Here is a 23,422-nt window from a genome sequence, read left to right as displayed (position 1 = left end):
GCTAACTGGTAACTTGACCTCCAAGTAAAACTTTGGCTCATATTTCCGCCCTGTACAGTGTATAATGTTGCTCCAGCTTGCAGGATCAGTTTATACAAATCATGCACTTATGTGTTCAGAAGCAGTTTGGGCTAATGCGCAGTATCCTGGGTTATCCTAGTCAGGGGTCTGAGATGCTAATCCTAGTGCCAATTTTATCTCCTTAGTTGTGAGGAAGTTTTTCAATGTCTTTGGGCCTGTTTTCCAATGTAACATGAAGGGATTAGTCTATATGATTTCTGGAGGCCCAGTTTTGGGCTGTATAAATCGGTTTTCCCCAAATCATGTTCTTTTGTATTCCAAACCAGGCTTTTTCTCTGTTACTGGAATCTTTAGTTAGTATATCTTTTCTAGGTAGCTTAACATATAGGAAAAATAATTTTGTAAATATATGATAAACAACTAATGGTTTCCTTTTTTCAGTGATAATTTTTTTTTTTTTTTTTACAAAAGTTAAAATCAAGATCTGGAGTTGTGGCTCAGTGGTAAAGCACTCACCTGGCACATGAGAGGCACAGGGTTCAATCCTCAGCACCACATAAAAATAAAAAAACAATTAAATAAATAAAGTATTTTTAAAAAAGGTAAAATCAATTGTCTCTTAATCCCAGTAACTTATTACTACATAGCATTTTCCTGCAAATTTGGAGAGTTCAAAAATAACAAATAGAAAACACATCATTGGATGGAGTTGAGTCTTGTTTTCAGTGGAAGTCTAGATAATCTAGCAGGTTGAGCCTGCTCTTAATTTCTATTCATTCATTTATACATCCATTTAGCCACTTAAATATAGTGCCTAATATGGGACAAATATGTGTTTAATCTTTAGGAACATAAAAATAAACAAAAAATATTTCTTTGCTCAACCTGAAGTACATCAGAGAGTTACTTGTTTGTTAGTGAACTTCTTTTAACGTGAAACCTCATTGATTTCTAGGCTATTGATATAATTAAATATTTTAAATACTGAACATGAAACACACTTTCAAGTGTTGGGGAAAGGAAACACTTTAATATACTTTGGGTTATTTTTGGTTTTTCTTGAAAGGCAAATTAAAGAGAGTAATAACTAATTCTTTCCAATTATCTACAAGCTAATGATTCCTTTACCTTTTTTTATAATGTTTCCTTAATATTATGCTTCAGAACTCTGTACCACCACTTTAATCTCTTAGCATATTACTACTTGGAATGTAGCATAGGCTGAGTGTAATTTATTAGTTTATTAATTTATTAATTATCACTTCCCTCCTCTTCAATGTAATTAAAATGACATTCAAATATTTTATATAAGATACACCCTTATTTAAAATTATTAGTGCCTTATGGTAGTTTTCAATCTTGGATGATAATATGCAGTTTAGATTTTTAAACCAAGAGTACTAGTGAGTATATAAAAACAAAGCCAGCCTCCAGAGAAACTTTAATATACCATGGTGTAACTTAGATTTCTGATTCTATATGGAAATGAAAATAATAATCAAAAGGATATCTTTTTTAAAAGTATAATAACATTTTAAATGTCACATGTGGGGACCTACTGAAATACCTATTGTATGTATGTGTGTTGGTCAAAACAGGGAGCCAAACAGCAAATATCAATGCTATGGGCTCACTAGCAATGAGCAGTCAAGGTTGGAGCTGGGAGACTCAATTTCCCTAGAGTTTTCTGGAACACTGCTTACATCATGATTTTCTTTGAAAGCAACCATAACAATTGACTTTACTATAGACTTCTCATTTTTGAATACCCTCTACCTGAAGTGATAAGCTTTCCTATAATCTTAACAATTTTTACCATAGTTCTTTTCTGAGTTGTTTCTATTTAGAACATGGTAATCTACCTCCCTTTGATGGGCCCCACAGACAGCTGCCTCATGCCTTTACTCCTAGTAAGGATTTGAGAGGCGAAGCTTACTTCAATGTTGATGAAGTCTAGAAAAATTATTACCAAGGTAAAGGTAAATATGCTTCAGTGAAGATTGATGTAATTATTCAACTTGAAGAGTGGTCAAAGTTACAGAAATTTCCCATTTGGGAAAAAATTGCTTTGTCCATTTTATGTACATAAGTGGTCAAAACATTGGGCTATTCCATATCCCCAAACAGCAATTAGAGCAATGAAACAGAATGAACCAAAATGGGTTTTGAGGTCTTGGAGGGTTAAGATAACACCACACGGATTGTGTGGTGTCACTCACTATAAATAAGGTTTGACCTGACCTAGTTTTTCCCGCCTGTGGTGGCAGAAAGTGTGACAGTTTACCAATCACTCATTTAAACCACAGTGTGGTAAACATATTTACAGTGATTCACAAACAAAACATAGTCATATATTCAGGTATAAAATGATGCTTTATTTCATGTTTTGCTGCTTTATTTTAGATCCCACTCTTTACAGACATTTTTGACAATTATTGTATTAAGAGGTAGGCAACATAGGCATTAAATATTATCTGCAATCTCTTTACTTCTCTATTAGAAAAAGAATGTGCCAGGCTGGGGTTGTAGTTCAGTGGAAGAGCACTTGCCTAGCATGTGTGAGGCATTGGGTTCGATTCTCGGCACCATACACAAATAAATAAAATAAAGGTCCATTGACAACTAAAAAATATATTAAAAAAAAAGAAAAAGAAAACAATGTGCCATTCCAACCTGGAGCTGGCAGAGAAAATATATTTCTCATAGTAAACTAATGACCATTAAAAAAGCTTCCCATAAAAATTCCCCTAACTTGATGTGTTATAGAATTAGAAGGGTGTGTGTGTATGTATCAACTGCATACTAATGTTTGCCAAATACTCGTTTAAAAGACTTTGATGAATTAATAAGAATTATTATATTGGGGCTGGGGATGTGGCTCAAGCCATAGCACGTTCACCTGGCATGCATGCAGCCTGGGTTCGATCCTCAGCACCACATACAAACAAAGATGTTGTGTCCACTGAAAACTAAAAAATAAATATTAAAATTCTCTCTCTTTCTCTCTCTCTTTAAAAAAAAGAATGATTATAATTGACATGCTTATCATTCTTTTTCTTTTTTAGAATTTATTTATTTCAATTAGGTGTATATGATAGCAGAATGCATTTTGATCCATTGTACACAATTGCAGCACAACTTTTCATTTCTCTGATTGTGCACCATGTAGCATTGCATCATATGTGCAGACATACAGGCATGCTTATCATTCTCATGCAAAGCTGCTGAATGCTTCGAAACAACCTAAAGCCCAGATTTGAATTTTCCTCATTTATTATTGCTTGAGGCCCAGCAATTGTTTTCATAGTGCTAAAATAATAGTGTTTTGGCCACCATATGTAAAGTGGAATATTCCTCACCTGACCCTTCTATTCCCTATCCCTCTTTCCTGCTCTATTTTTATCATTCTCTCTCTCTTCCTATTAGAGTGTTAGCACCATGAGGTCCAGGATTTTGATGTGTTGATTGCTATTTTGTATCCCCTGTGCCTAGAACAGTTCGAGGCAAATGATCAACTCTTTCTTTCCCCATATTTTTTTGTTGGTGCATTACCGTTGTACATAATGAGATTTGTTGTTACATATTCATACATGTACATAACATAACAATATAATTTGGCCAATATCATGCCTCAGTATTTCCAATTTCCTTCCTCTCCTCCCTTCCCCTGGTCCCTTCCCTTTATTCCACTGATCTCCCTTTGAGTTTCATGAGATCCACCCCCTACCCCACTTTTCCTTTTTTCTCTCTAGCTTCCACATATGAGAGAAAACATATGACCCCGACCTTCTGAATTTGTCACGTTTTGTTTAAAACAATGGTCTCAAATTCTATTCTTAATCCCTTTGTGGCTCTACTGCTTAAGGCTGAATCACTGGAGAAGTAAAACAAACAAACAAACAAACAAAACAAAACAAACAAAACCCCAAACATCCATCCTAGAGTCTGTAGCTTAAATGATTCTTTTTTTCTTTTCTTTTCTTCTTCTTCTTCTTTTTTTTTTTTTGTAATTCAGGTATTGGTTTATAATGTACCTTGCCTTTAACATGCCTTAGTTGTTTGATCATAGTTTTCTTTCTTTCTTTCTTTCTTTCTTTCTTTCTTTCTTTCTTTCTTTCTTTTCTTTCTTTTTTTTTGGCCAAGAATAAGGGTCTATTTTGACTCATTATTTTTTTTCTGTTTGTTTGTTTGAGGGTACTGGGGATTGAACTCCAGGGCACTTGATCACTGAGCTACATCCCCAGCTCTATTTTGTATTTTATTTAGAGTCAGGGTCTCACTGAGTTGCTTAGCACCTTGCTTTTGCTGAGGCTGAATTTGAACTGGTGATCCTCCTGCCTCAGTCTCCTGAGCCACTGGGATTACAGGTGTGTGCTGCTGATAATGCCAAGGTCTCGGGTTTGATCCCCATACGGGCCACCAAATGCTGCAGTCTGGCTGGGCACAATTCAGGAGCCACTTGTCAAAAGAAACGAACTTTATTTTTAGAACCATTCAGGCCAAACAAAACAGCTCCTCAGGAAAAACCCTCAGAGCCCAACTGCCACCACTGGCTTCCTCCAAGCCTCTCCCTCAACCACAAGCCTCACCACCTCCCACAATCCTCCTGCTCTTGAGGCCGATTGGCTGGGTCGTGTGGGTGGAGCCAAAAAAGTCCCCCAATGAGCAGCTCTGTGGTCTGAAAGGGCAGGGAAACAGCCCAATGAGCATCACCGCAGAGGAGCCAATCAGCTAGATGTTGCTGGGGCCACTGTGAGCCAATCATCAGCTGGCAGCTGGAAGTTTTCTGGCAGCTGGAAGTTTGCTGGGGCCCCTTCAGCTGTGGCTCTCAACATCTTCCCCTCTCTGTTTAAACAACAAGCATGTGGCTTAGGGACCGTGCCTGCCTTAGGTTGTCCAATAGTACATATGGTCCTTATCCGTTATTGGATGAGCTGACCTCAAGGCGTCAACCTCATGTCTTAGGTTGGTACCATTGTAATTGGATCTTACCCATCACTGACTACCGGTCCAGGATACAGCCACACCTGTGGAGAGGTCTTTGTACCAGCGGGGGGGGGGGGTGAGGTTCTTTGCCTCACCTCTGTTGGCCCCCAAATTTTAGCTGAACGATCATGACAAGCAGAAGGGAGGAAGATACACCAAGCCAATTGACGGCTCCTTTTGGAAAAATTGTACCACTGATGACACCATCAGCAAAAATACCCCAACACTACCACAAGTCGCTGCACCAACAGATAGTTCACAATGCATACAGGTGAGTTCACAATGCATACAAGTGATACGTAGTCCAGGCAAGTTCTGCAAGCAGTTCAGTGATGGCTATTGCAGAAGCTGTAGATTGGTTTTATCTTTGTCTTCACCGGCACTGGGATGAAGATAGGAATTCTGGCAATAATGGCTAAAGAAAAAATTATGTAACATTCCAGAAGGCACTAAAAGCAAACAATTTTCTTAACAATTTACATTATCTTGAAGAGAATTATTAAATATAATGAAAAGGAAAGGTCAAAGTAAACAAACAGATCTGTTAACCTCCTTTTTTGTTCACATATTAAAACAATCCTCAACAGCTGTTTACCCAATTTAAATTAAACCATTTAAATCACGTGAAAAAAAATATTTGGATCCATTTTTTCATGAGTGCTCATCATATATGATATATGGACATACGTACATTCAAACATATAACACAAAACACAAGTGTGCACACATAATATATTACATACAACACATAACATAATAGTAAAGGCCTTATAACTTTTTACAGGTGAAATCTCCATTGCAATGTTTAAAAACTCTATAGTCAAAAAATAGAACTGATCAGCAAAACATTAACCTAGGTCTGTATGAGCTCAAAAAACAAAATAGAACTTCATGATGTGGGAAAGGGCAATAATAAAATAGATATTGAAAAAAGCATCCTGGTTCTGTCACAGATGTAAGGGTAGCCAAACTGGAGTTTTGGATATCAGCTGTTATGGATTTGAGCCAAATCATCTTCTTTTTGGTCTGTAGAAATCGTTTTAGTTAATCTCTCTGGAATCCAAATCAGCTGCTGTTCTCCTGTGGAAACACACAAACAGACCCCCCACTCCAGACAATTACTGGGTCAGGACCTTTCCATTGTCCTGTTAGAATATCCTTCCAAAGTACCTTGGGCTTATGCACATTGTTTGGACACATATGCCTTTCTGCAGCACTAAGTCCTGTTGAATCCAAATTTAAAAATTTTAGAGTAAAAAGGGTTATTTTAAGTTTATCTTTGGGGATTATATGCAAAATAACCACTCCAAATTCATTAAAGATGGTTTGTCTGGAACTGATAAAGTGGATGGAACATACCAATGACACATGAGTGTTTCTGTCCTAGAAAGTGCTGATTAAGAAAACTTTAGTCAGAATGGCATTTATCAAGAATACAAGTAACAATAAATGTTGGTGAGGATGTGGGGGAAAAGGTACACTTATATATTGCTGGTGAGACTGCAATTTGGTTCAACCACTCTGGAAAGCAGTATGGAAATTCCTCAGCAAACTTGGAATGGAACCACCATTTGACCCAGTTATCCCACTCCTTGGTTTATACCTGAAAGACCTGAAATCAGCATACTATACTGACACAGTCACATCAATGTTTATAGCAGGTCAATTCACACTCAGATAAAGCTCATTCACATTCGATAAAGAAAATGTGGTATATCTACACAATGGAATATTACTCAGCAATAAAGAAGAATAAAGTTATGGCATTTTCTAAAAAATGAATGGAACTAGAGAATATCATGCTAAGTGAAATAAGCCAGTCCCCAAAAACCAAAGGTCAAATGTTCTGATATGTGGATGATAACCCACAACAAGGGAGGGTAGGGACTGGAAGTATAGAAGTTCATTGGATTAGATAAATGAAATGAAGGGAAGAAAGGGTGGATGGAAACAGGAAAGACAGAAGAATGAATCAGACATAACTTTCCTATGCTCATATATGAATACATGACTATTGTAACTCCACATTGTGTTCAATCACAAGAGTGGATCAGAATTGTAATGGATTGTACCCCATGTATGTATAAAATGTCAAAATACACCCTACTGTCATGTATATCTAAAAACAACAAATAAAGAAATGAAATATAAAAGAAAAAAAGGAAAACTTTAAGGTTAACTTTTAAGGATATATGGCGTAGTTTGGGGGGATTGTCTCAAAAAATTTTGAGATGTTATAGTAATTTATTTTCTTATAAGACTCTGTTTTCCAAACATTATATAATAACATTGCATTTGTGTACATTAACTTTTAAATACGAAATTTTGTTCTTTAAAAATTCTTAAGTTCGGAGTCGCCTTGTCCTGTGCCTTTTTCTTTCCTTGTGTGGATACTGCCAGGCTCCCTTCAGGCTCTGGTCCGCCATCTTCTTGAGACCAACACCATGACTGAATTGTTAGAAGTACTAAATTACTGACCTGCTTTGCAGCTGTAGAATCTAAAATGAATTCCTGTATATTCTGTTGCAGACCTGTGGATCATGCCACAATTTGCCATCAATGAAGTTACAAAGTTCTAATGGGGAGATATTTGAAGTTGATGTAGAAAATGCCAAACAATCTGTGACAATCAAGACCATGTTGGAAGATCTGGGAATGGATGGTGAAGAAGATGATGACCCAGTTGTTCTACCAAATGTTAATGCAGCAATATTAAAAAAAGGTCATTCAGTAGTGCACACACCAGAAGGATGACCCTCCTCCTCTTGAGGATGATGAGAACAAAGAAAAGTGAACAGAAGATATCCCCATTTGGGACCAAGAATTCCTGAAAGTTGACCAAGGATCACTTTTGTGAACTTATTCTGGCTGCGAACTACTTAGACATCAAAGTTTGCTTGATGTTACGGGCAAGACTGTTGCCAATATGATCAAGGGAAAAACTCCTGAGGAGATTTGGAAAACCTTCAATATCAAACATGACTTCACTGAAGAGGAGGAAGCTCAGGTAGGCAAAGAGAACGGGTCATGTGAAGGGAAGTGGAATGTGGTACCTGACACTATAACACTATAAGGATGGTTCCAAATACTAGTTGCACTACTCTGTTTATAATTGTTAATGTTAGACAAACAGTAGACAAATGCAGCAGCAAATCAATTTATTAGCATAATATTGTCCTTATTGCCTGTGTAGTTTGAGTACAGACTCCAAACCTGTGGCTGAATTTCTTCTAGTATGAGAAAAAGTTTATTTTTTCTTTACTCTGAATAAAATCGAACTGTGGGTTCTCTGTAGAAAGTGTCATTTGGGGCTTTCCCTGCTTTTGTAAGGCTATTTTTGCCAAGTTTATTGTCCAGTTTACTTTGGTGAGCTTTTAAAAGTTGATATTGTAAATAAAACAACTTGCAAACATTTTCTGAAATAGGGAAAAAACCAAAACCAAAAACAAACCTTATGTTCTACTTTAGCGAATTAAGGTAATAAGGTAAGACTAGACTTTTTAAAATTAGTGCATTAAAATTATGTATAATAGGAGATTAATTGTAATATATTTGTCATACATATAACATAATACAGTCTATTTTAATAAAAGTTGAACTTTTGCTTTGTTGTTTAAATATTAGGAAGCTTCAAATACACTGAAGTTGCTTTTTGTTAAAGCCACTGAGGCATTTCTCCATTTTTACAACTTGTTTTCATATCTATTATTCAGTACCAAACCATCTTCATTTTAACCTTTTCAAAGAAATTTGGGGAGGGTAGGGCCAGAATGTGTTTTCTATTCCTAGTTGTTTTCTCTTAGAGTGTTCGGCTAAATCTGGCAGAAGCAGCCATGTAGTAAATATTCTTTTTAAGGAGGCACAATGAAAATTAGAATTCATTAGGCGGTGAGCCCAGAAAATTAAGTCTTTCCTTTCAACTGTTATATTTTGGCAGAATCTAAAAAATAATTTTCTTTATTTCTCACAGATTCTATTAATTTCTTTTGTGGATCAGCCCAGTACGAAGATAGTATCTCTAAAAAGCATGTGATTGAATTGTTAAAAGGAAATGACCTCCTAAATTGCTGACCTGCTTTGCAGCTGGAGCCTCTAAAATCAGTCCCTTTGGATTCTGTTGCAGAACCTGTGGATTATGCCACAATTGGCTATGCATAAACGGGTTAGGCAGAATACTCTAACACCTTATGTTCTAGGGTATAAATATGACTAAGTGCCAAATTCAAATTTAGTTTTCTCTTTTAAGAGCATGTAAACCCATTTCATGGGGTTATAGACAAAAAGGAAATCAGAAACTAGAATAAGGCAACCTTCAGAGTGTTCACAAAAACTCATGCAGTTGCAGAGTCAAATCACTTATCATTTACAAATAAAGATACTACGGACATTGTCAACACAGGCAATACATACTCTAATCAAAACATGCTCTTGAACTTCAGGATTCTTCGATTTACAGAATTTTTATATTTTAGACCATCTCAAGTGACCAATTTGGTTATACTTAATCTGAGTGTACCCTGTGCTTTACAAAACAGTTGCTCATGGACACTTTTGTTTCTCGTTTGGGTGATACTCTCAATTTAGAAACTGGTGGTGATCTGTGTTTTAAAAAGTCCCGTATTGCTTATGTCTGAATCAGTGGTAGATACCTACTACTAATCTGTCCAATTTTGTTTGCTCATTTTACAGGTTTTTAAGTTTCCCAGTGATTCAGTGGGCGGGTTAGAACCATTTTTAAATACCAACTCAGCCCCAATACGTTAAAGGTGACATTCAAAACCACAGCCATTTCACCAGTGATAACCAGAAGGCCTGGCTTTCATTTTTACAATTAACCACCTGTGATAAGCACTTGTGTTGACAAGCAGGCTGCCAACACATTACAAAGTGGTGACACATCCTATCAGCAGTCTAACACCACTCCTCCATGAACAATTCCCTATAGACAAAGTGTTTTGTTCTCTTAAGGAATCAACGTTTATTTCAATATTCTGGAGGATTTTTCCTTATCTCTACTAAAAATATTATGGAATATGTGATAGCATATTTTCAGTAACCTCTGATTTCTCTTTTATATAACTAATAAAATACTAAAGCTGTTTCATAATTATTTTTTCATAATTACTTTTAAAGTTGAGAAACAGTGGCATTTGTCCTTGTTTCTCTTTAGAAGGTTTTTTTGAAGGAGGTAATAGTGTAATAATCCTGTTAAAAAAATTCTCATCTTACCCTTCATTCCATTGTCATAGTGACTTCAATAATATCCTTCGAAGTTGATGCTCAAATGATATTCATTGATTTGATAACTCAAAAGATTTCTTTTCTTTTAGAATGATTACATTTCTACAAATACCCCCAAACATATGAGAATGAGTAGCCTGTTTTGTTATTTTTCCCCCAATTTCAAACACTGAAAAAATGTTCTAAAGAAGAATTCTTCTGAAGAAGAATGCAGTAAGCTCCATGATGGATAGGCTTTTTTTTTTTTTTTTTTTTTTTTTTTTTCTGATTGAGCCCAGATTTAATCTTGAACTCATTGGAAACAGTCTATTCTTAGGGTGTATTTGTCTGTGTTTTGGATAAAAGCATAATAGAGTTCCTTCAACTGATTGCTTTTATTTCATAGTCTTTATTGGTTTTCTCTAAGGTACTGCCTACTCTAGATTATAGCATTTTAATCCACATTTTAACCCTTTCCTACATGCTCTAAATCTCTACTCATGCTTCTTTTCTTTGTCTTAATATGTCTTTGAGCTTCTTTTTCTTTTTGACTCTTGATCACTTAAATTAACTTGCACGTTCAATCATTTATTTTATCTCTACTAAAAATATTACAGAATATTACACAATATGTAATAGCATATTTTCAACACAGACGATACATACTCTGTGTACATCTACAGGGGACTACCCATTTACATCTACAGGGGGCCGATCATGGCATTTTGATTTCATGGTACTGAATGTATAGAGCTTTGAAAAGAAGAACAGTTGTATAATAGAGGACTCTAAAACTGTTTTTCTGAGTTATTGGACCAATGGTACTTTTATTGTTCAAATGTAAAAATGAAATTTGACAAAATTTAAACTGACCATGTGCTTACTTACAGCTCTTGTTTTCCTGGGCACTTCCAGAGGTGTGAGAACCAAGCACCTTGGTTTTTAAGAAAATGTCTGAAAAGCGACAGGGTAGAAGCGATACTGGATAGTGCTTATGAACATGGAGTGTTGAGTTGACTGTCCTGGGTTTAAATTCTGATAGTACCATGACATGTCCTGGGTTTAAATTCTGATAGTCTTATGACATTTGCCTTCTCTTCGTCTCATAGTTTTCACCTGTAAGATGGAAAACAAGCCTTCTCAGAGTACCTGCCTAGGGTGTTGTAAGGATTAAAAGAGATAATGGCCTTTAAATGTAGTATGCAGCGATCTCTCAATATATATTCCTAATCATTAGAGTTGTTGTATGCTATTATAATTATTCTACTTCTGCCTGGACTTGTAGGAAATTTGTGCAGGACTCCATATTCATTGAAAGGGCATGCCAGTGTGTGTAAATCTGACCTTGGGATTCAATCCCTTACTACATCTGAGGATTGAAGCTTGGTTCTTGTGCAATTCCACAGCCCTCAGGTAAACAGTATTTCTCCCTACAGTTGCTCTTAAAAGGGAATGTAGTTTAGAACTCAGAAGGCTGTAAGCATTCTTGGTGCAGGTCTAGGTTTCTCTTTATGGGAGTAAACATATCACCTTGATATTCTTATCTGAAAAAGCCAAAGCAGCTGCTTTCCTACAGAAAGAAGAAAACATTTTTGCAGAGTGAAGTGAAAAAATGTGCTACTCTCTGCTTCTTCCCACAGTATCCATAAATATGCTGAGGGAGTTTATTTTGCCAGATGGTTTTGTGACTCTGCTGAAACAAGAGATGCCCTCATTTTATATTTCCCTCAAATTCTGCCACAAACCACACTCGGGAGGAAGAAAATAATAAAAAAAAAGTCGCCATGTAAGCATGCTTACCTTTGACTGCTGAGGAAGTTGAGACACCCAGGAATGATGACTCAACATCGCAGGCCTATAAAAGTAAAGATATTTGCCAGTGGAAAGGCAGCAGACTCCAGGCACAGCCATTCAAGATGCACCCAGGTGTCCTGGCTGCCTTCCTCCTCTTGAGCTGGACTCACTGTCGGGCCCTGCCCCTCCCCAGTGGTGATGATGATGAAGACTTGTCTGAGGAAGACCTCCAGTTTGCAGAGGTAGAGTAACTTACCCATCCTGAGGATGTAGCCCAGCTCTTAAATTCCTTCTCCTTTTAAAACCAGCTGATTTGGGTCTCTTTTTTTCAGCACTACTTGAAATCTTATTACCATCCTTCAAATCTTGCGGGAATCCTGAAGAAGAATGCAGCAAGCTCCATGGTGGACAGGCTCCGAGAAATGCAGTCTTTCTTTGGCTTAGAGGTGACGGGCAAACTGGACGATAGCACCTTAGATATCATGAAAAAACCAAGATGCGGGGTCCCTGATGTGGGCGAATATAATGTTTTCCCTCGGACTCTCAAATGGTCCCAAACGAATTTAACCTACAGGTAAATGACAGAACTACATTTCCTTGATATTTGCTAGTTTTTTCTTCTGGTAGTAAATGTCTAATATTAAGTCGACCTTAAATATTTAATTGGAAGTTAAGTACTTAAGTCTAGAAATGGTTTTAAGACTGCTGCTGGGAATGTCTCATAACATCAATAATTGTAATGTTATAATCCAACATTACTTTTCAGGGAACATCTCAAAACCAAAATAAAAGTAAAAATAAATTCAATAAAACTTGCAAAAATAGGACATCAGTCGCATTTATTATCATAGAGCTAAAGATAAAAGGTTCCACTCTTGTTAGAAGTTTTACAGAGGTATTTTATTTAATTTGGCTATATTGATATAATTCCAAACTTTTAGCATGCAAAATAAGTTCTATTATATGTCTGAATACTTTAAGAAGCCACATGGTCAAACATATGGAGATGCTCAAATGTCTAATTGAATTCTTAACTTTTTATCCTTGGATATCACCATAACTAATAAATTCTACCTATAGTAGAACTTTTAAAAAAGACATTGCATTTTAGTTGAAAAGCAATGTTTCAAGAAAGTGTATTGTAAAATAACTCTAACTTTCCAAAATTTAATTGAAACTTTCTCTGTTGAATAGAATTGTGAATTATACCCCTGATATGACTCATTCTGAAGTGGAGAAGGCATTTAAAAAAGCCTTCAAAGTGTGGTCCGATGTGACACCTTTGAATTTTACCAGACTCCATGATGGCACAGCAGACATCATGATCTCTTTTGGAACTAAAGGTAATGAGGCAGAATCATTTCTGAAATGTTTTAATATTCTAATCCTTAATCGGTTCTATTTTTATTCCTTCTTCTAGTCATTCATTAAGTTTATAGCATTTAACAAAAGTTGAGCAAGCACCTGTGCCAGGTTCTACTGGGCATGCTCAGATTCTGACTCTCCCTTCTGTTTGTAGAGCATGGAGACTTCTACCCATTTGATGGACCCTCTGGTCTGCTGGCTCATGCTTTTCCTCCTGGACCAAACTATGGAGGAGATGCCCATTTTGATGATGATGAAGACTGGACCAGTAGTTCTAAAGGTAATGTTTTTTATACAGATGAATTAATGTATTAGATTACACAGCAAACATATTCCTACAAAGTGAAGAAGCATAAAATAAATTGTATTTAGCATTTGATTATATTTTCTAAAATAAATAAATTAAAACAATCTTATTCTTGTTAGTATCTCTACAAGAGACATTTCTACAAATAAATTGTGAATGTGAAAAAATGGATAATATGTATTACTTTATCATCCTGATTTGAGGGATACTAACTTAGAAGTCTGACTAAAATGTCTTCTCTGTCAGCAAAGGAAATTTTATTGTGGGTTCCCTTTTTTGCATGTTGAAGAAGTATAGTTTACATAAATTTATATCTAAAAGTCATTAGGACTCCATCTATGGGTCATAACTGAATTGCATGGGAATTGAAATAGATTTTTTCCTTTGTAGAAATATTAATGACATGAGTTCAGACAACTTTCTGTTCCTTATTGCATGAGTTACTTGCTTCAGATTTGCCTACAGCACTCATTTTATAAACACTGCTTTGAGAAATCAAGATAATGTCTTTAAATGCACTGAGACAGATAAGATGAAGGATGTATTTACAAGAGGAAAATGAAATGGATTGTGGAATGCATTTATTTAGTCATTGAATCTTCAAAGCTCAAATTAATTACAATGCAAATTTAGGAAGAAAAATCACAGAATTTTTCAAAGAGAGTTTAATTTTGGAACTAGAGAGATTCTAATTTAGGGCAACTAGAGGCAATCTTTATAGACAGCTGATTTTTAATGTTCATTGAAATATAAAGGATTATTTTTCCCAAGTAAAACTGGGCCTTAAATGATCAGAGTCTCAACACCAGTGCCTCTAAAGGAAAGAGTGAAAATTCACTAATTCACATATTTGAGTCTTTCATAGGTGAGAATGACCTTGGGAAGAAAGAACAACACTAACTAGTGTTAAGACAGAATTACAGTAAGACTCAGATTTAGATTCCTATAAAAGTTCTGCATTTGAAACATATATAACTGAAATAAATGAAAACTTCCAAAAATAAATCTGGAATAAGTTTTCAGTTGAAGGCCAAGAAAGGTATGCATTACTGGTCACTTTAGTAAAGAACTACTTATTTAGATCATGTGACCTCTGTATGTGTATGTGCAGAATTTACTAACTTAGTTCAGTCTCTTCATGTACAGGCTGTGATAACAGGGTATTTAAGGTAGAACTGAAGCCACTGGCTCCAGCTTTCATGTATTCTAAGAAGAAGTAAATATCCCTATTGCCTGACACATCTTATTTTTCTTTTAATGTTTTATTATCCTTTTTCTCCCCTATCTAAAGTATCAATATTAGGAAGCTAAAAATTGACAAAAAGAATGTCTAGAGGAAACCATGACAACAGTGACATACTCATATTCTAGAGTACAGGGGAAATGCTCAGTCATACATAGTTTCTGGTATTATAAACTCTATAGTCTAGAAAAATTCTGGAAAGAATCATTTGGTTGGAATTTGTTCCCAAGTGTATAACCAGAGACCCTAGTTGATGTGTTCTCTATACTTGGTCATTATCTCTTGGATGCTGCCTCCTGTTCGGATGCTGTTCTAGACTGCATATTAGCGAGGCAAGGCTCTATGTGATTTCCCTACTTCTAATTTAAGGTGATTTCTGTCCACTTTCCTCCTCTGACCTAAGAATAAAAATAGCATATCAGGATTCCTATTGTATTCACAGTAAATCCTTATTGACTAATAATTATATAAGAGCAATCTGTTGATATTGCTGTAGGTAACTGATTAATTATGTAGGCAACTATAATCAAAGAGAACCATAAATTCAATACTTTGAATTTTTCTTCAAGCCACTGGATATTAATTTTTAAAAGAGAACAAGATAATGAAGAAAGAGAAAAGTAAGATGGAAAAAATATTTCCTTCATTGACTGAAATTCCTTTTTTTCTCACTGTTTCTTTGTTTTCTTACAGGCTACAACTTGTTTCTTGTAGCTGCCCATGAGTTTGGTCACTCCTTAGGTCTTGACCACTCCAAGGACCCAGGAGCCCTCATGTTTCCCATCTACACCTACACTGGAAAAAGCCATTTCATGCTTCCTGATGATGATGTTCAAGGAATCCAGTCTCTCTATGGTGACTTAATTTATCAGCTATAAAAACAGAATAGAATCAGTTATAAAATTAGTTACATAAGTAGAATAGATGCATGCATTTTTTTCTTTCTAAATTGTCCAAGGAGAAAATATTTCATTCTCTACGCTTTCTTTGCATAATATAATTTCTGTATTTGTATTTTATACATTGTCAGATACATTACATACCCTCAAAATACCTCTACCATGAAAAAGGAAAATATTTTATTTCCCATTTAACCAATGAAGCAACTAAGCCTGTTAGAGTTTAGTACACCTATAGTAACACAGTTGATGGTGACAGCAGTTATAAATTCTTGATATTCTTTCGACTAGTCTAATTGTCATAGTAGAAATCACTCTTGTGAACTTCAGTAGATTTTAACCAACAATTACAACGACAGTGAAGAAATCCCTCCTTTTATTCTTCCAATTTTTCCATAATATTTACAAAACATTTAAATCTTAGCCAAAACATTTATTTATAGATTACCTGCCATAAATAGAATGAAAACCACCATGCAGTCATTAGTCTAAACATATCTGGAGCAAAGAGCTCAGAAAACTTGCTCATGTCTCCTCAATCCATAATTCCTCCCCACCCAGATTTAAATTCACTATTATAGCTAGTGTAAGCAAAGGCAAGAACTTGAAGGTGGCCAATGGAATTTTCCATTTTATTTTGCAATTTTTATTTTTACTATATTGTGAATAAGGGACTGGTAATAAAATTAGATAAAACACTGTAGGGTTACTGCTGTGCACTGCTGTGTGAGCTGGTGGAAGAGTTATAACCATGTGCAAATCACATCAGACTTGCTGCAGGCTGGCTTGTCACTGAGATGCAATGCACTGTGGCAAACTGGTGACGCAACATAAGCTGATATTGACAGTTGAAAAAATAGTCAGGAGAAGGAGCCGCTTTGAGGGCTATCACAGGCATAGCATGTCATCAGAAATGGCTTTAAGAGAAATATGTTTCTCAAGAACAGTTTGTCAATTGGTGATACAAAGTATGGAGGAATTTTTCTCAGTCTTTTGCTTTTTTCTCATATCTATCAGATAAAAAAATTAATTTGTAGTTCAGCATAGTCTGAAGGTTTGTTGAAGGATGAAAGCAGAGAGGTAGTCCCCCTGCAAGACCTTGGTAACCCTGGAGAAAGAAGGTAGGATTACCATTATGTAGGAGCTTCAGGACTTACTGCCCTCCTTGGAGGGAATCCATTCTTTCTCTCCATTAGCAGGATCAGCCTGTTGTGCTGTGACCCAGGTCATCAGGAGTGGTCATACTCAGTAACTTCTGCCATTTATTTCACAACTGCAGGTCCAGGAGATGAAGATCCTAACCCTAAACATCCCAAAACACCAGACAAATGTGACCCCTCCTTATCCCTTGATGCCATTACCAGTCTCCGAGGAGAAACAATGATCTTTAAAGACAGGTACTCTTGAGAGTCTTTCATCAAATCTGTATGTGACAAACATTTGCATGGCCATGTTTGCAAACTGCCAAAACATGCAGTCAAACTTCTAGAGTCTAACAGGGAAAAGAATAGACTTTTGGGCAGTTTGTTTACATGTTGCATATCCAATAAATGACTGATGCATAGACACTTTCCTTTCCAATGGATAATCCTAACATTGAGCAGCTTCTTTTACATCTTTGATTATCTTTCTTATAAAGACAACAAAGTAAAGTAAGTAATCCAATTTATTTGAAAAACAGACAGATACTGAGAGTAATTACTGAATTAGTAAAATATTACTCATTAATGTCCATAAGAATTCCTTTTGGCATGGAAAGACTTTGATTTCAGATACCTAGGCTGGAATTTGAGAGGGGGAATGCTTTGCAACATAAATTTATAGGTATGAACATTGAAACATTAGTTTTCAATTTCTAAATTGTTGTACGATGCTCATTTGTTTATCTGTTCACTAATCCATTAGCTGCCCCCTCATTTTGATCCAATAGCATTCCCACCATCTTTCACACAAGTCTAATTACATTGTGCTCTGGTGCTTTCTCACATTATCAGTGAGATAATGTGAAAACTACATGGAACAACATGGAAGACATAGCTTGTGTATTCATGTTTTTTTTTTTTCTAGAGCCCAACACAGTGCCTGGCATATTGCTTGCCACTTGCAAGATTTACAAAACAAGAAAAAAGCATCATGTCAACCCACAAAAAGACTCAGAGCTTTCACTAAAGCTCTGTGACATTTTAAACTTGAATACTTTAGGCTAGCATTAGGATAACCAAAACTTAAAACTATCCTTAAAGGAATATGGAACTTTTTTCCCTTCACAGGTGCTAGGGGACAGTTGTGTTAATTGTGTTGATGTGGAGAGAGGTGGCTTGCAGGATAGAAATATTGCACTTAAAATATGATAGAAAATTATGTCTTTCTATTCTTGTGCTAGATTTTTCTGGCGCCTGCACCCTCAGCAGGTTGATGCAGAGCTGTTTTTGACAAAATCATTTTGGCCAGAACTGCCCAATCGTGTCGATGCTGCATATGAACATCCTTCTCACGACCTTATATTCATCTTCCGAGGTAAGCCATCCAAGGTGAGGCCTTCCACATGACCAGGAGAGACAGTGATAGACTTGAGACTTAATAAAATGATCACTACCAGAAATACACCTAAATTAAGGATCAGATGAAAACCAAAAACCACCTGACCATTCTACCAAATATCCCTAAATTTGATATGCAAGAGTTCTATCTTATTAGCTATCATATCTATTTGCATCATATCCATAATTTCAATTTTTTTTTCTCGTGGTTTCTCTTAAAAGTTGCTTACTGGGGGCTGGAGAGGTAGCTCAGTGGTAGATCTCTTGCTGAGACTTCCATCATTAGCACTGAAAAAAAAAATCTCTATATATTGCTTACTGAAAAACCATAACATTGTACATTTTGAAATAGTGAAAAAAATGTTAACTATACTTCCCCTTTCTGTAAACAAGTTCATTTTATTATGTTCTCACTTTCTTTTCTAGTCCTTCACCATATTTAATACATATTGTTTACATATTTGGTTTCAAAGCATAGATACAGGTTTAAATTCTACTTATTCTGTTGATATAAAATCATGAAAAATTTCCAAATTGCTATTCTGTCTTCATGACCACAATTTAATGCTATGTTTATCTAAATTCTACTCATATTATTTTTATTATTTGACTACTATAACTAATGTAATAATGAAGTTACTTTTTAGAGAAAGAAATCACTTTCTAACTGGTATAAAATATGTATTTTCAATTTACTATTGTGCTGTATAGTCAAATAAGGATTTTTTACCCATCTCTAAACAATATTCAGAGGTAATAAATTGCCAAATTAATTTTGATATCTAGTTGGCTATATTCAGAACTAGGAAGTTAGGGTCTTAAACACTAATTTTTATTGGAATAATGCTTATATCTCTATGTTTCATAAACACTGTGACCATGAACACTGAATATTTTATTTCTGAAATATAGTATTTTTTTTAAGTAAATATCCACACATGTGAGTCCTAATAGATTTTATTTACACTAAAACTATTTTTTTCACTTCTTCTAGGTAGAAAATTTTGGGCTCTTAATGGTTATGACATTCTGGAAGGTTATCCCAAAAAAATATCTGAACTGGGTTTTCCTAAAGAGGTTAAGAAGATAAGTGCTGCTGTTCATTTTGAGAACACGGGCAAGACCCTCTTCTTCTCGGGAAACCAGGTCTGGAGGTAAGACAACAATATGCACTGTCCCATCTTGTGTAATGGGGACAAAGCAAGCCTCAAACATCTGCCACTACTCTAAGTGATTATCTCACCATATTATTTTAAATTTCATACCAGTCACTCATTTCTTTCTGTTCCATGTAAGCTCCTGCATGGGCTCCAGACATGTTTAAAATCTTAATCTCTCTTAAATACACACACTCTACCCACCTCTTCTCAACCACTCTTTTCTTTTTTTAAGGAAAGAGAGAGAGAGAGAGAGAGAGAGAGAGAGAGAGAGAGAGAGAGAGAGAGAGAGAGAATTTTTTTGGTAATATTTATTTTTTAGTTCTCGGTGGACACAACATCTTTGTTGGTATGTGGTGCTGAGGATGGAACCCGGGCCGCATGCATGCCAGGCGAGTGCGCTACCGCTTGAGCCACATCCCAACCGATCTTTTCTTTCTTAGCCATTTATTATGCCTCAAATATGGCAAACTGCTACTTTTACTTTGGTACCTTTATTATTTTTAATCTTTTATCTGGACTCTCTTTCTTGTCACCACCTCTTAATTTATAAGTGGTTCTATTTTCAGAGGTTAGAGAGGACACCAGAATGGGTACAGGTAATGATTAATTGAGAAAAGGCTCCATGTTTGTAGAATCAGCTGATCCACTAGAAAGGGTGACCAGTAAGCTGATGGGCCCATAGTTTGTAAAGTCAAATTTCTGAAGGGAAAATGGAACTGGAATATTTACAAGATATTTAAAGGTTCAGGCAGCACTGAGCAACATTTAGGAGCCAAGATCCATTTCTACAATGGGGAATGACAATATATCAAGGAACTCCACACTCAAAATGTTTAGAATGGATGCTTTATTCTATTTCTACATACACACAGGCACACACACACATGCACAACTATATACTATATACATCTTCCTGTGTGTATCATCTTTGTCTTTTGAATTATTTTTTTCTGATAATTAAATTTGTACCTCTCTAAAAATTACTGACAGCTTCTATCTAGTTCAACTTTCCATTTCCTACACTCTGGAAGAACTCTATGGTTCAGTCAGGATGAATTGCTTATCAGATCTCAAACATACTGTGCTTTTATATCCCCCTCAACTTCTCTTACATAATTTTCTTCCTTTCATCTCTCCCTCTTAAAACTCTAACTATCTGAAATATTTGAAGTATTATTTTGTCTACAGAATTTTTGAACACTCCACTCAGAGGTTATCTCCCCTTTTCCTGTACAGTCATGACATTTTCTGTTTACTCTCTTATGGTGCTTAACTTACTTACCTTAAAATGCTTACCTTATAATGCCTAGTGTTGAGCTGGGGATGCAGCTTAGAGGCAGAGCATTGCTTAACGTAGCAAAGCCATGGGTTCCAACCCCAGTAACACACACACACACACACACACACACACACACACACACACACACACAAAAGAGCCTGATGCTGTAATTGTGTGTATATGTCATATGTCTAAGCTTTCTTGATGGGTCAGGAATTCTTACCATTTACCTATTAGGATATACTTCGAGGATATAAAAGGCTCCCATCAGTAACAATAGCACCTTAAAGGATACTATTTTTTTAGGTTAATTTCAGAATGTATTCGGTTGGCCAGGGTGTGGTGGTGACAGGGAAGAAGAAATGTAGAATATACAGTTATGCATGGGAAAACCTATTCTCTCCTTTCAATCTTTACTGTCTTAAGCCCTTATAACATTTTAGTGCTGAATTTAAACCTTAAATATTTTTATATCCATTACTGTACTTAGCAAGTTATTTTACACATAGTAGAAGATCAATAGACAATTATTCAATGAATATATGTATTCAGTGAAGTATATTTTTTCATTCTAAGAATGCCATCCTAATGACATGCTTTTATATCAGGTACAAAATTTGTAAAGTGGAAATAAGCTTGTAATTATCCTTACAAAGATGACCTTTAAAAAGGTCAACAAATACTCATCAAGCATTCATTACTAATTAAAAAGAAACTATCAGATATTTTAAAACTTGTCTGTTCTGAAAGGTACCATTGAATCCATTGTATTATATCTAAAATTGTTTTGTTTTGAGGTGGGTTCTCCCTCTGTTGCCCAGGCTGGCCTTAAACTTGAGATCCTGCTGCTTCAGTCTCCCAAGTAGCTGGGATTGCAGGTTTACACCCCTTCAATGGGCTTAAATCATTTTTAAGAACTAGAACTTACTTAAGAATTTCTTTTTCTTATTAAATAGATATGATGATACTAATCATATCATGGACAAAGACTATCCCAGACTGATAGAGGAGGAATTCCCAGGAATTGGCGATAAAGTGGATGCTGTATATGAGAAAAATGGTAATTATTATATTGCATTAAACTTCAACAAGAGCTTCTGCAGCTCCTTAAAACTCTTTTCTGTACAAAGGGTTTTAATATAGGACTTAGATGTGCTATTAAATATATGGCAGTTAAGTCATTAATTATTCTTGAGTGACTACTTACACAGAGCACAAACAAAAAAATAAGTTGCTTAGAAAAAAATGAAAATTTTAATTATTGCTAATTCTGTAAAAAAGTCATGCCAAACTCTATATATTACCTTAAATTATACGTAAAAATGCCAAGATGGAAAGGCTATTGCCAGAATTTAAACTAGGAATGGAGTGGGGGTAATTTATAAATAAAGGCTCCTAACAACCAATAATTTATATGACTTTTTGCTTTAATTATGAAAGGAAATATTATCCCTAACTTACAACAAATAACTAATATAAGTATTTCTAGCATCGAAATTGGAATTCATGGTAAGACAATGAATTCTAGGTGGTATTTTAGAAGATCTGAGAACATTTATCTCTTTTAAACTTACAAGCAAGACATTAAAATGTTAGTAGGATTTAAAAAGATAAAAATTGCAAAGTTAAAAATAATTTAACTCTAACAGATTGGATATTTAAGATTAACTGTAGTAAAACCTTTTTATTTTCAAACTTTAAAATTTTCCTTATGGTCTTTTTCTTGTAGGTTATATTTATTTTTTCAATGGACCCATACAGTTTGAATATAGCATCTGGAGTAACCGTATTGTTCGTGTCATGCCAGCAAATTCATTACTGTGGTGTTAAGTGTCTTTAAACATTGTTATTTAAATCCTGGAGATCACTTTGGATAATACTTCCAGAAATGTGGGGCAAGGGAGGACAGCTTTGTTCTGAGAACAAGCTTTCATAAGTTATCTTTGTGCATTTTTTTATTATCTGTATGACTATGCGTGGCTGGAACCACATTGAAGAATTTTGAAGTAATGAAGTTGAGTAGCTCCAAGGATCACCTGATTCCTGTGGGCTCTATAGCAGCAACAGTTGATGGTATTTCCCACACCAAAAGTGGGAATATGGTGTGTCACTGAGAAAAGTAAATCACATATAATTATGAATCATCTTTATTAAAATGTACAAAATAGTATAAACATGAACATTCTGAGAAGTGTATCATAGAAATAAAGGGAAATGCCAGTAATAGACTTGTAGACAACTTTCCAAAGAGATAATTTGGGTTTTACACTGAGAATATTCATATGTACATGTCCCTCTTTATACAAACATTAAGAAAATATCAAAGTTACTAAAGAAAGGAGACAAAGACTAATAAGGGGACCATAGATGCAGCTTTGGATTTTGTTTAATGTTTGCTTTTGGCAATGGATTGCTTTCAGATAAGACAAATATTCCTCTGTGTATTGATAGAAGATCAAGAAAGAAGGTCTCTCTTTCTATTAAAACATTTTGGGGCTTTGCAAAGTCACAAAGTAAAAAATTAAAACTGTTATCAAAATAATTTAGGTGATAGCATTACGTTTCCATAAATCACTTGATTATTTAAGACTCAAATTTATGTTTCGAT

General features: G+C 35.4%; 1 protein-coding gene and 1 pseudogene across 1 annotated transcript; both read left to right on the top strand.

Annotated features, from left to right (window-relative positions):
• Positions 1-8,080, top strand: part of LOC101965059 (S-phase kinase-associated protein 1 pseudogene) — a 39,019-nt pseudogene extending 30,939 nt beyond the window's left edge.
• A 3,811-nt stretch (positions 8,081-11,891) lies between these two features.
• Positions 11,892-22,833, top strand: Mmp13 (matrix metallopeptidase 13). Its single transcript, XM_078046933.1, has 10 exons — positions 11,892-12,263; positions 12,354-12,595; positions 13,216-13,364; positions 13,541-13,666; positions 15,630-15,791; positions 17,115-17,232; positions 18,219-18,352; positions 19,370-19,529; positions 21,771-21,874; positions 22,544-22,833. The coding sequence occupies exons 1-10, from the start codon at positions 12,144-12,146 to the stop codon at positions 22,642-22,644; spliced, it is 1,416 nt and encodes a 471-aa protein (XP_077903059.1). The 5' UTR covers positions 11,892-12,143; the 3' UTR covers positions 22,645-22,833.
• The last annotated feature ends 589 nt before the right edge of the window (positions 22,834-23,422 follow it).

Source organism: Ictidomys tridecemlineatus, chromosome 4 (assembly GCF_052094955.1).
Source record: "Ictidomys tridecemlineatus isolate mIctTri1 chromosome 4, mIctTri1.hap1, whole genome shotgun sequence".
NCBI classification, from domain to species: domain Eukaryota; kingdom Metazoa; phylum Chordata; class Mammalia; order Rodentia; family Sciuridae; genus Ictidomys; species Ictidomys tridecemlineatus.
Note: the sequence above shows the minus strand (reverse complement) of the source record. Positions and strands in the feature narration are given on the sequence as shown.

Coding starts and splice junctions, on each gene's coding strand:
- Mmp13 (XM_078046933.1), top strand. CDS start 12,144: ATGCACCCAGGTGTCCTGGCTGCCTTCCTCCTCTTGAGCTGGACTCAC. Junction 12,264..12,353: donor AAGACCTCCAGTTTGCAGAG/GTAGAGTAACTT, acceptor TCTTTTTTTCAG/CACTACTTGAAATCTTATTA. Junction 12,596..13,215: donor CAAACGAATTTAACCTACAG/GTAAATGACAGA, acceptor TCTGTTGAATAG/AATTGTGAATTATACCCCTG.